Source organism: Penaeus monodon, chromosome 14, assembly GCF_015228065.2.
Source record: "Penaeus monodon isolate SGIC_2016 chromosome 14, NSTDA_Pmon_1, whole genome shotgun sequence".
Classification (NCBI taxonomy): Eukaryota; Metazoa; Arthropoda; class Malacostraca; order Decapoda; family Penaeidae; genus Penaeus; species Penaeus monodon.
In genome coordinates, this window is record NC_051399.1 from 7,828,646 (window position 1) to 7,843,645 (window position 15,000).

General features: G+C 30.0%; 1 protein-coding gene across 1 annotated transcript in view; it reads right to left on the bottom strand.

Annotated features, from left to right (window-relative positions):
* The window catches only part of LOC119580559 (atrial natriuretic peptide receptor 2-like), a 31,475-nt gene that overhangs the window by 9,344 nt on the left and 7,131 nt on the right, over positions 1–15,000 (bottom strand). The window contains exons 4-13 of the mRNA XM_037928674.1: positions 14,832–14,981; positions 14,150–14,379; positions 13,834–13,935; positions 13,542–13,667; positions 12,764–13,048; positions 11,780–11,946; positions 11,526–11,637; positions 11,189–11,368; positions 10,830–11,044; positions 585–672 (exon numbers count right to left, since the gene is read on the bottom strand). Of these exons, the coding sequence (XP_037784602.1) occupies positions 585–672; positions 10,830–11,044; positions 11,189–11,368; positions 11,526–11,637; positions 11,780–11,946; positions 12,764–13,048; positions 13,542–13,667; positions 13,834–13,935; positions 14,150–14,379; positions 14,832–14,981 (1,655 nt within the window). The remainder of the gene's footprint in view (positions 1–584; positions 673–10,829; positions 11,045–11,188; positions 11,369–11,525; positions 11,638–11,779; positions 11,947–12,763; positions 13,049–13,541; positions 13,668–13,833; positions 13,936–14,149; positions 14,380–14,831; positions 14,982–15,000) is intronic.

Consider the following 15,000-nt stretch of genomic DNA (forward strand, 5'->3'; position numbering starts at 1 on the left):
GTCAACAAATAATCATCAAACGCTGTAAGACTCACCCAAACATATGCACACTTACTATCATTTCATTTGACCCGGTGTTGATTTATTAACTTCCATCATTAAGCCTTCCCACTGCACATGTTGGTTGCTTGTCCAATCATCTGGCTTTGTGCCCTCCGTCCAACTTAGGTGGGGTTATTCCCTTTGCTCGTTTCCCATTCTGCACAGAAGACCATGCAGTATTTAAAACTTTTATGCCAATTCAGTAATTATAGGTAAACATTTAATACCCCCTTTGGCCATAATATTGCACTGCTGGGGAGTGGTGTTTTGTAGACCTGTATAAGGTGCTCAATCGATGGTGCATAATATTTTTGCCATATTTTGAACATTTTGAAAACCTTAAACTCATTACAAAAAAAAGACATAATAACTTATTTAACAAAGAAAGTAATAAATACAATAAAATCATTTAAAAATTTTGGATTTGGAATGATTCTCGCTCAACCTTCCACTATCATTACTTGAAGATGATCCCGTTATGGTACAGGCCCGACTTCAACTAGTTCTTCTCCTTGCAAAACACTGCCACAAGCACATGGGATGTCTGTTAACCTTGAAGCTCCTGATGTGAAGTTGATGTGTCCTGATACTCCATTGAATGAAAGAGCTTGAATCTTCTTTATGAATGCCCTACAAGAAAGAATCTTAATGTATGGATAATCTAATAAAACATACCAGGTTCCCAAAATATCTGAGCTCATAATACAGGCTGTGCTTTTCAAATTTCCTCATATCCAGTCATGTCATGAAAAACACAACAACACTGCATGCTTTCTCTGATCATTACTGGTGTTGTGTTTTAATCCCTGAGGTCATCACATACGACCTTCTCCTCTTCCTTAAAGAGATTCATCCAAGGCGAGGTGCATATTCCACACCGCATCATAGTTTAACCTCATCATCATCAATTCAACAGCCCTTTTCCCTGGAACAACCTTAATCTTTTGAAAGGCTAACATAAGTCAATGAACTTTATCTATAGATATATATTATATCTAATATATCTATTATCTATATCTTGTATGATCTATTCTATACTACTAGTATATAATAGATATCATTCTATTAAATATATATATATTACCTATATATACATACACTATATATATATATTAGTATATAATATCTATCTTATCGTATATATATACAATATATTATATCTATATATATATATATTATATATTGTATTTAGTATCTTACATATATATATATATCTTTATAAAAGATATATATATAATATCTATATTATATATAGATATTTACATATAATTCCATATACATATATATATCTAATTCTATTATATATTATTACATATTTCTTGACATCTTCTATATTATATATATAATTATATCTTATTATATCTATATTATAGATATATTATATATATATAGTAAATGAACACCTGATATATATATAGGTATATATATGTATATATATCTTATCTATGTATATCTACTATTATTATATATTATTATTATATATATCTCATATATATATATATATATATATAGATATCTATATATATATATCTAATACACATATATCTCTATCTTATATATAAAATATATCTATATATATATCTATATAGTATATATTTTATATTTATATATATCTCTATATCTCTATATACTATATATAAATCTCCTATTTATCTCTTATCTCATCCTTACTATCTCTATTATCTCTACTCTATATATCTCTACCTATATTACTTATATATATATCTATATCTCTATCTCTATCTATCTATACTACCATATTATACTCTCCCTATTCTCTATATCCACTTATATATATATATATATATCTATATATATATATTATATATATATATTCTATACTTATATATACTGCTATATATATTATACCATATACTATATCTTTTTTTTATACATATATCTATCATATCCATCTCTATATATATCTATATTTATATTATACTTCCCTATGTAATCTCTATATATTCTATCTATTATATATACATCTCTATACTAATATATACCTAGATCTCTCTATTATATCCCTATATTTATCATATATCATCATGCTCATATCTTATATATATATAGTATCTCTCTCTCTATACTTACATATCATCTCACTATATCTATTATTCCTATACATCTACTATATATTATATCATCTCTTATAACTATTTCCCTCCTCAGATTATTCATATCTCTTACATCTAGTCTCCTATATATATATATTCTATATCATCTAGTATAATATATATATATCTATATAAGATTACCTCTATCTATCTACGCTACATATATATATATATATATATATTCTTACATCTATCTTCCCTTATCTCTAATATATGTATTCGTCCTAAATATGCTATATATCATATCTATCGTGGATATATACTACCATCTATCTCTATTCTCTACTCCTATCTCTATCTACTATATCTCTACTCTATATCTACTTATATCTTCTCTCGAGATATATTCTATATCTTAATTCTATATTATCTTTTATATACCATAGCTAATCGTAGACTCTTATCGTCTCTATATAATTAGTATATATTCTATTCTATATATCTATATATTAATATATATCATTATTCTTACATATCTATTACTATATCTATATATACCATATATATCTAATCATAAATATATATACTATATACATATGATAACATATATATGGTATACTATCTATATATATCTATATAATATCTACATACTTCATATATATATATATATTATATATCTATAAGATATATATTCTTCTATATATCTATATATTATATATACTAGTATTTTCTATATCTATTATATTTTTATATATATATTATCTATAATCTCTATATCTCTATATATCTATTTTTATATGATATATATTACATATATATATATTATTATATCTATAATATTATATCTATAAATAAATAATAAAGAAATAAACTCTCTCTATATATCTATATCTTATCTTCTCTTATATATTTCATATATATTTATAATATATATATATAAATATAATCTTCTATATATTTTTATCATCTCTATATATATCTATATAATATATATATTAATATATATTATATTACTCTATATATAATATATCTCTTATATATATAACTATATACCTCAATATCTAAATCAATAAATAATCATGCTCGTTCTTATCTTATATATCTCTCTCTTACTCTCTACTATTATTTTATATACATACTCTAAGCTATCTACTATATCTATCTATGATCATATATATATTATTATATCTTATATCTCCTATATTTATTCTATTATCTATATATATCTTTTTCTCTATTATATATATATATCTATTATATATATGTTAGCTATCTATCTCTATATCTTATAGCTATATCTATATATCTATATCCTCTACGTATCTCTCTTCTATATATATCTCCTATCTCTTCCTCTATAAATCACAAAACAAACCATCTCTCTCGACTCTATATCTATTCTTATCTATATTCTCTATCATTTTTCATATATCATACATTTTTTTTGTTATTATATCCTATACACAACTCTATATATAGCTATATATATATATATCTTACCTATCTCTCTCTATTCTCATCTATATATCTATATACTCTACTCTAGATCCAATATCTATCTCTACTACGAATCTCTAATATAATATCCTCATCTCTACCTATATCAGCGTCGTCTATATATATCGATCACTATATATCTATACCCTACACTCTCTATTATATATCTATATCTATATATATCTATCTTCTATATATATCTATTCTCATATGTAGATTCCCTACATGCCCTCCATATATATCTCTCTGCTATATCTCTCTACTCTAGTTATTATATCTATCTCTATCTATCTCCTACTACTACTCCTCGTGCCTATCACATATCATATATATAATTATCTCTATATATATCTATAATATCTATATCTCTTCATGTCTTTATGATATTCTATATATATCTATTACATATATTATGTATATATCTCTATTCATATATTATCAGATTATCTCATCTCTATCTGCTAACTACTCATTATATCTTATATATTATTATTCTATATCCTTATCTACTTCTCTTATAGATCTCTATCTATTATATACTATCTATACGATTCTATATCTCATCTCAATATCTGATACTACAATCATATGTATCTATCTATATATAATACTCTTATATATAATCTATATCCTTATATATATATATATATCATAGATCTACGCATAGATATATATTATATATATATCTATCACTCTATATCTCTTCCGGGGGGTGCTCTCTCTCTCTCTCTATTCCCTCTGTCTATCCTCTCTCATCTCATGCTCCATATCTATATATATATATACTATATATATACTCTCTATCTATTACATATATATATATATCTAATCTATATTCATATATATACTCTTCCATATATATATATATATACTTAATCTCTCTATCATCTATCCACTCTATATCCTCGTTACATATATCTTACATTATACTATCTCTAATATAATATATCTATCTCTACTAGTATTATTCCTACATATCTTCCATCCTCTATATATATATATATATATATCGGTTATCATCTATATCTCTAGTATATATATCTACACATATAATCTATATATATCTATATACTTTTATTTTTTTATTACGTAGATATCTATCTCCTCACTCTCTCTCCTTCTCTCTAGATCTATCTCCGTCTTTATATATATCTCTCTCTTTCTCTCTCTCTGCTCTATTCTATCTCTTATCTCATCGATATTCTCCTCTCTCTCTTAGCTCTTCTATCTATCTCACTCTCTCTCTTCCTCTCTCTCTCTATCGTCTCTCCTTCCATTCCCTATTCTCTCTCTCTCACTATATCTACGTATATCTATCCTCCACCATCATTATCTCAGTCTCTCTCTCATCATAATCATATATACATTCTATCTATGCTCTCTCTCTCTATCGCATCTATCTCTCTATATTTATATCTCTATATCTATATGCTTATCTATCTTTTTCTCTCTCACTCTATCTTTTATATATATATCTCTCTATCATCTATCTCATCTCTTTTCTATATATATATGTTTTTCTATCTATCTATTTTCTCTATCTCTATATCTCTATCTTTTCTCTCTCTCTCTGCTTCTCTCTCCCTCTCTATCTCTCTTATCGTCTCTTCTCTCTTCTTACTCTATCTCTCTTCCTCTTATATAATCTATCCCTCATCGCTTCTCTCTCTTTTCTTCTATATCTCTCTATATCTATATTCTCTCTGTTACTCATTACTCTCTATATCTATCTCTCTGCTATCTCCTCTCTATCTATTCTACTATATCAATAAATACTAATCCTCCTTCCCTCTATCTCTCTCTCTCTCCTCATATCTTCTATATCTCTTATCTATTTTCATATCTCTCTATACTCTCTCTCTATTTATATATATATATTATATACTCTCTTCCATCTATCTACTCTATATTCTTATCTATATATATATCTATCTCTATAATATATATCCTATCTCAAACTATACTTAATCTACTCTAATCTCCTATCCTATATATCTCTCATTCTATTATATATATCTATGTTATATATCTATCTATATCACCTCGCTCTATGATAATCTATCTATCTCTATATATCTACTCATATATCTATATAGATAGTATAGATATAATTCCCTACATCCTACCTCTCTCTCTATCACTATATATCTATCTATATCTACTCTATCTCTCTCTCCTAGATCTCATAGAATATAATATCCTCTACTATACTCTCATCATAATCTCGTATCATATATTTCATCTTCTCTTCTTCTTGCTCTCTAACCCTCCTACTATATGATATATAATCTATATATATCTTCTCTCTCTCTCCTCCTATATCATACGCTTACATACCACTACTCTCATATATCTTCTATCTCTCTATTATATATCTATCTCTCTCATCCTCTATCATCTCTCTCAATATCTATCTATATATTATACTAATCTCTCTCTCTATTTCTATCTCTATATCTATATATTACATATAATTCTACTATACTACCTATCTCTTATATATCTTATCTATCTCTATATCTATATCTATATATATCTCTTCATATATATACATATCTCTCTCTATACTCTCGATCTTCTATCGTCATCTCTTCTCTCTCATCTCGTCTTATATTACCTCTCTCTCTCTATCTCTCTATCTATCCTACTCTCTCTATCTAATATTCCATCTATTTACATCTCCCTATCTCTCTCGTTCTATATCTCTCTCCTATCTCTAGATCTCTCTCTATATCTCGCTTCATCTTATCCCCGTCTCTCTCTCTCCTCGTCTCTCTATATTCTCTCTATCTATCTCTTTTTCCCCTCTATCTTACACCTATATAATCTATCGTATACTCTATCATATCTCTCTAATATATCCTACTGTGCTATCATCTAATACAATACCATAATCTCTATCTCTCTTCCTATCTATTCTCTATATTATCTATAGTACTACTATTCTCATATATCTCTTATCATATATATATTTTATATACATCTATCATATATTCTATAATCTATCTCTCTCTATATATTATCTCTCTTATCTTCTCCTTATCGTCTCTCTCTCTATCTCTCTTGATCTTCATATCTCTACTCTCTCTCTTAACCATTATCTTCTCTCTATATACTATATATCTATCTTCTTATCTATCTCTCATCTCTATACTTCTATATCTCTATCTCCTTTCTTATATATTATATATCCTCTCTCTATCTATCTCTATTTTATACTCTCTCTCTCATATATCTTATCTAGTCTATCTCTGTTTTTACATCTATATATATTTTCTCTGATCATCTAATCTTTTTCTATCTCTATATCTCATCTCGCTATTTTAAATCTCTCTCTATCTCTATCATCTCTATCTCTATCTCTATCGTCTGCTCTATCTTATATTCCTATATTCTATCTAGTTTCTACTATGCTCTTACATATCTTATATCTTATCTCTATACTTATATCTCTATCTATCTCTCTCTCTCTCTTCTCTCTATCTCTCTATATTATAGTCGAACTCATCTGTCTATTCATCTATATCTCTTCATTTCTATCTATGTAATATATCTCTATATCTCTAATATCATCTCATCTCTCTGCTGTCTTCTTCTATCTCCTGTCTCTACTCTCTCTCTATTACTCCTATCTGTATCTTCTCTCTCTCTCTCTCCTCTTCTACTCTCTTCTCTCTATCCATCTAGTGCCTACTATCTCTCTCCTCTCCTCTCTCGCTCATCTCTCTCTCTCCTCCTATCTTCTCTCTCTCTATCTCTCCTCCTATCTTCTTCCTAGACTATTCCATCTCTCTCACTTCTCTCTAATATTCTACTCTCTATCTCTATCTTCTCTATATCTATCTCTATCTATATACATATATACCCTCTCTTCATATATCCTCATATACGTATCTCTCTCCTCCACTATCTATCTGTCTTGCATATATCTATATTCTCTATTCTACTATATCTATCTTCTTCTATATTTTCTATATACATCTAATATTTTCTCTCTCTCTCTCTCCATCTCTATCTCTCTCTTCATATCTCTTCTTTATATCTCCTCTTTTACGTATTTTATTTTCTACCTATATCTCGTATCTATTTTCTATCTATCTATCTTATTCTATCTCACTCTCTATATCTCTCTCATATATCCTATAATCTTACTCTCTCATCTCTCTCTTCTAGTATATCATCTCTCTACTCTTATCTTCTATCTATCTTCTTCTCTTAGTATTATCCTCTCTCTCTATCCTCTCTCTTATCTCTCTCATATATCTCTTATATCTATTCCCTATATCTCTCTCTCTATATCTCTTATACCTTATTCCTCTCTCTCTATATACATATCTATCCAATCCCTCCCCTCACTACATCCTATCTATCTCTATCTCTATCTCTCTATATCTTATACTATTCTATGTTTCATTCATTTATATCTCTATATCTCTAAATATATCTTATCTATCGTTTATCTATATATCTACTATATATATCTATCTACTATATATATCTACCTATATTCTATATACATCTCTCTATACTCATATTACATATATATTCTATATATCTATCTATCTATCCTACATCAATAACTAAATCATAATATATATATAGATCTATCTCTCTCTCTCTATTCTCTCTCTATCTTCTCTCTCATCTTTATATACATATATATATCTCTACCTAATCTATATCTATTTTCTATATCTATCTCTATCTCTATCTCTCTCATATATCTTTATCTATCTATTATATCTATATTATATCTATCTGCTATTTTATTATATCTATTATCTCTATCTCTCTCTCTATCTTCTATATTATCTTATATATAGGTATATATATATATATATAATATTATATATATTTCCATCTATAGATTAATATATATATGTATTATATACATATATATATTATATATATATATTACATATATATTATATTATATATATATATTCTATCTATATATATAACATATAATCATATTCCTATCTATCTATCTATATAATATATATATATATCATCTATATATATATATATATCTCTAGATTATTCCAATACATACATCCATACATATCTATATATATATTACTATATGATTATCTCTCTCTCTTATCTCTCTCGTCTCAATCTCCTCTCCTATCTTTCTCCCTATACTACTACCTATCTCTATATACTCTGTCTCTCCTCATATCTATCTATTACCTCTATTCGATTCTTCTCTCTCTCTCTCTTCCCTATCTTATCAGTCTATCTCTATTCTCTATATCTCAGTATCTCTCTCTATCTCATCTCTATATATAAATATCATATATGTCTTATATATATTTCATCTATATATATATATCCTCTCTATCTATATATATCTACTATCTCTACATCTTATATATACACTCTCTATTCTTCACTCTATATCCATCCATATATCTATCTATCTCTCTATATCTCTATATCTATATATATATATATATATCCACATCACTATATATATTCTCTATCTCTATATAATATATACTACATCTCTAATTATATATTACATATGTATATATCTATATGTCATATCTGCTACATTATATACTATCATATATATATATATATAGATATATATATATATCTTACCTATAATATTACAATATTATATATATATATATATAATCTATCTATATAGCTCATCTCTTATTACATATATATTACATAATTATATCTATATATGTATATTCATATATCTCGATATCTGTCTTCTATATATATTTATACATCACATCTATCTCTATCATATTAAAAATCACTCTCTATATAGATATATTAAATATCTGCTGATATTCTCTATCATACTCATTTATATATAGATATATTATCTCTATCTCTCTTATATATCGCTATTATATTCTTATATCTCTTCTTCCCTCCTCTACTATCCCTATATATATAGCATATACTAATCTCTATATACTTCTCTATCATATCAATACTACGTCGTATCTATATATATCTCTCTTCTATCTATATTTATATTATCATATATCTACTATATATATATCATCATATCTATTCCTATATTCTCTCATACTATATCTCTCTCTATATCTATATCTCTCTCTCTCTCTCTCTCACCCCTCTATCTATCTCTCTCTATACATATCTATCATCAATTCTCTCTCTCTCGATCTATCGTCTCTAATATCTCGTATCCTATCTATCTCATATCTCTTACTCTCTCTATTTTATATATTCTATATATCTTTTTATTTATATCATTCTTATCATCTCTCTATCTCGCTCTCATTTTTCTATATATCCTTTTCTCTCTCTCTCTTTTCTCTATCTGCTTATTTTCTCTCTCTCTCTCTCTATCCTCTCTCTCTCTCTTATCTCATTTCTCTCTATCCTCTCTCTCTCTCTCTCTCTCTCTCTCTCTATCTCTCTCCTCTCTCTCTCCTCTCTTTCTCCTCTTCTCTCTCTCTCCCCTCTCCTCTCCTCTCCTCTCTCTCATCTCCTCTCCATTATCTCTCTTCTCTCTCTCTTCTCTCTCTATATATCTCTTTCCCTCCTTCTCTACCTCTATCTCTATCTCTCTAATCTCTCTCTATATTCTCTCTCCTTCTGTTTCTCTCTCTCTCCTCTCTTCTCCTATCTATATCCTCTACTCTCCTAATCCTTATACTACTCATATCATATCCTCTCCTCTCACTCGCCTCTACCTCTCCTCTACTCTCATCTCGCTCTCAATCATCTATCTGCTATACTAACTAATCTAGTCTCTCTCTCCCTATATCTCTCTCTCTCCATCTCTATACTCTCTATATATTATTACCTCCATACCTATATCTCCTATATATATATATCTCTATAATATATCAATTATCTATATATATCAGGCATTTTTTTTTCTTTTTTTTTTTTTTTCCCTCATCTCAACTATATCTACCCCCACCACCCCACACACCCACACACACACACGACACCACCCCACACACCCTCCACACCCCACACACAGCAGCACCCATATATATATATATAAGTATATTTGTATAAATGTGACTAGAAAATGCAATTTGCCATTGAATCTGGGAAATTTTGAAGATAACTTCACGAAGAATATACAGCTGAATTATCATTACTAAAGTCAAAAAATGTCAAACATAAAATTGACAAAAGAAAAAAAAGTGCAAATATCAGCTTGCTCATTCACATCTTACCAATGCAATGCTCAGAAAGAAGTAAATGACACCCAACAAAATTTCGCATCATACCTCGCTATATGCATGTCTCCACTCCTTCACCGTCCTTCCTTCTTGCATGATATCATCATCATCCGCAAAGTACTTGTATGAGAGAGACATGTGACCACGAAGGGCATAGAGCATTTGCTCAGTTGTGCAAGAGACATTATTTTTACCAGTGAGCTTGTCAGTGTCATACCAATCTTTTGAGTACCAGTGCGGGAGGAACCACTGATAGTTCTGGAGTAATATGGAAAGAAAAAAGTATTAGCTTACAAACATGCTGATACAAATCAAACTTATAAGATATCTGTATATCAAAATGTATTTCATAGAAAATCCCATTGTAGAACACTATACGGTAGAGATAATTTCCAACAGTACCTCATACGCAGTCATCTTCAGATGGTAAGCATCACAGATTACTTCCCTGGCAACATCTTGATAAAAGTCCCCAATAATAATGAATGACTTTCTCTCCTTTAACTGTTTTAAATAATTCCTCATGTTTTGACTTTCACGCTCTTGAGGGTATTTGTAGTTGTACAGTGAAATGTTGTTCTCCTGTGAAAATATTTTAATGGTTGTAATTGCTGTTACAGAAGTAAAAGTGTGTCACTTGACAATTTGCCAAAATGCACCAACACAATGTTCAACATTAGCACTATGCCTTTACCGATTTTTCTCAAAAAATAAAAACTGACTTTCTGTAAGCCCTTACCAGAAGAAGGTCATTTAGAGAAGTGAGATATTCAGAATATCTCTGGCCGTCCTCTGTAAATGATGTAACCCTTGTCCATTTGAGTCGTTGAAACAAGTGATTGTACACATATCTGGTGGAAGAAAATACAAGTTCTTAAAAAAAAAAGTCTTTTGTTCAGGAGAAAAAAAAATTCTAGTCATGATCAAAACTCCTGTTACTCATCATCTACATTTCTACAAATTTACACAAAATTGATTTTGCCATTTCCTTACCGAAAAATCCTATTTTCTGGAATTGTTCTGAAGAAATATGGGTAGTGTTCTTGATCTGAGAATATAGCTCCTTCTGCTCCATACGAGATGATTGGCATGTTGAAATATTTGGACACCCCAGCAATTGGCTCCACAGTATCTGAGCAAGCTGGACCTACGAAGCCCGCCTGAAGAAGCAAGTCACGATGTATAATAAAATTGGGAGATTGCATAATAAGTGTAGGTGTGTGTGTGTGTGTGTGTGTGTGTGTGTGTGTGTGTGTGTGTGTGTGTGTGTGTGTGTGTGTGTGTTTCTGTGTGTTTCTGTGTACATGCATGTGTGTTTCTGTGTGTGTGTGTGTGTGCATGTGCTTTTATAAGCATTCTGTCTTTGCGAGAGAGAGAGAGAGAGAGAGAGAGAGGAGAGAGAGAGAGAGAGAGAGAGAGAGAGAGAGAGAGAGAGAGAGAGAGAGAGAGAGAGAGAGAGAGAGAGAGAGAGAGAGAGAGAGAGGTGTGTGTGTGTGTGTGTGTGTGTGTGTGTGTGTGTGTGTGTGTGTGTGTGTGTGTGTGTGTGTGTGTGTGTGTGTGTGTGTGTGTGTGTGTGTGTGTGTGTGTGTGTGTGTGTGTGTGTGTGTGTGTGTGTGTGTGTGTGTGTGTGTGTGTGTGTGTGAGTGTGTGAGTGTGTGAGTGTGTGAGTGTGTGAGTGTGTGAGTGTGTGAGTGTGTGAGTGTGTGTGTGTGTGTGTGTGTCTGTCTATCTGTATGTCTGTCTGTCTTTCATGCATATCCATATCAATATCAGTATCTATCCATCCATCCATCTATAAATCTATCTACATATAACTTTTAAAATAACAACAACTGCTACATCAGATACTTATTAAAGTTCAGTTGCTTAGAGAATATAACTACTCCTGATCCATAGAAAGTAACTGGCAAATTATTCCCCTTAGAAAAAAAAAATCATCTTATTCTCTGAAAGAAACATGAAAGACCGGAAACTAACCAGGTTGTTGTAGAATCCTCCACTTGACGACTGCTGAATGATCTCAATGAACTGACGCATGACCATAGCTGGCTCACATGCACCATTTAAAATAATGGCGTGAATCTGGTGACCAGCCAGAATGCTGCTATTTTTGTTGATGGCTTCTACGGCCATGAACATTGCAAACACATTTCCCGGGGCAAGAAATTTGTTATGGATTCCGTCACTTCCATTTATGGGAAAAAGGCCTACAAGAGTCAGCTCTGGAAGGTCACCTACTGGCAGCCAGTTGTCCCATCGGTCCTATTTAGAAAGAAACATCGAAGATATAGAAGGGAAAATCAAAAGGCATTTCTGGGTGATATTAGATTTAACGAAACCTATCTAATATCTTTATCAACAATAACAACAGCAAAAAAAAAAACAGTTATATACTTAGTGCTGAACTTTATTTCTTTCTTAAGACATAAATAAAAATTAGTACAGACTTAAAAATGATATTCCTGTTGTATTATTTTTGTAACTTGCCATATGATAATGACCAGATGATTTACATGTGAGATAAATCTGCTTAAATATAGTTAACAAGAATTCAGTAATACTTTTTGTGAAAATAACATATACTGCATGCAATACATACTAGCTTATAATGGATAAGGAGAATACATTTCCCTAAAACTATAAAAAGACGAGTTTGAAAAGACTGGCACAAATCTCTCAGAAAATTAAAAAGGAAAAGGAAAGAAGAGAAAGATAGAGAAGAGGAAAAAGAACAAAAAGAAAAAAAGGAAAATACCTTGTTCTCTTTCATCCACTGACAGGCAACCTCATCTAGTGTTGAATTGGTCTTTGGTTGCTTTTCATTATAAGTGTGCATGAGGTCTATCAATTCAGTGTGGTTGATCTTTATCTTATGAAGAGCCTGGAGCAAAACATATATTTTTAATTAAAGTAATACTGTGTGATAAATGAAGCATATATAAAAATGATAAGATGCAGAACCTGTTTAACTATAATCCTTCATATATCACATATTTAATATCATTAGATACAAAGAGATACTAGGGAAGAATAAAAATAAAACTCACATCATAAGCATATTTTGCATATCTTTTGAGCTTCTTCCACACAAACTTATGGAAGCGATGCATCTCATATTTGCACTGATATGGGCTTTTTCCATCAATTCTCTGGAACACAAAAGAAAATCATATAATAAGTGGTAGTATACAAGAGACATTTGCTGAAAAAAAAAAAATATATATATATATATACTCAAAATTTGATACCCATATTCAACACTGCATTCTTTTTATATTCTCTATATTGGAAGCTAGTCAAGAGCCACCTTACAAGGGGAATAGTGTAATCTAATAATGCAATACAACCATCAGCATAGCTCACCACAGAACTGTCGATACATGGTGAAAAGGCAACAGACTTGAAGTCAAAAGGCTCCAGAAGAACAGACGGCCACCAGTGGAAAATGAGAACAGAGCGCATACCATGGGGACCAGGGTAGTAGGTGTTGTTACTGATGAACTTGTGGTTGAGATTAGGCCCAATCCAGGCTACTCTTACATAGGCTTTCATGGTCTCAATTTGTTCACGGAGAAACTTGGTGATGTTGAAATCTGAAAGAGATGGAAATATAACTTACATTGGTGCTGTATATATTTTCTAAAATGGATGAAAAAGCTCAAAGTCTGGGCAATTCATTAAAAAAATACTATTTTTCAGACATTCTGTTTTTTTTTTTAATTCACATGAATTCATTAAGTCAAGGGCTTAAGTAATGATAACAACAGCTAGACTAATATTCTAATTTCAAACCTTATTTTGAACATAAGAAGTGCAAGACTAAATGTAACGCATCTCAACATTTAAATACTTTGAAAATCTTATCCCTCAGTTAACAGCACAGTTACATCTAACTCATCCAACCACAAGCCACAATTTGACTGGGTGTAACAAAGGTCCGTAGGCCATTATACATGAGTATTTTCCCCTACAACTTTTCCCAACATATAAACTATAACATAACTACATGCTCTCATGAAATGTTATACTGTAAGAGGGGTCATACCTGCATATGAAGCAAAGAGGATAGCGCACTCCTGCCCAGTTTTGCGACACCAAGATGGGGTGTACATTCCTTTTTCACAACCATAATTCTCCAAACAGTAAAATTTCCCTGTCTCTGGGTTCCTCATTTTGCTTGTTAAATGGACCAACTCTGTCAGAAAAAAAAAAAT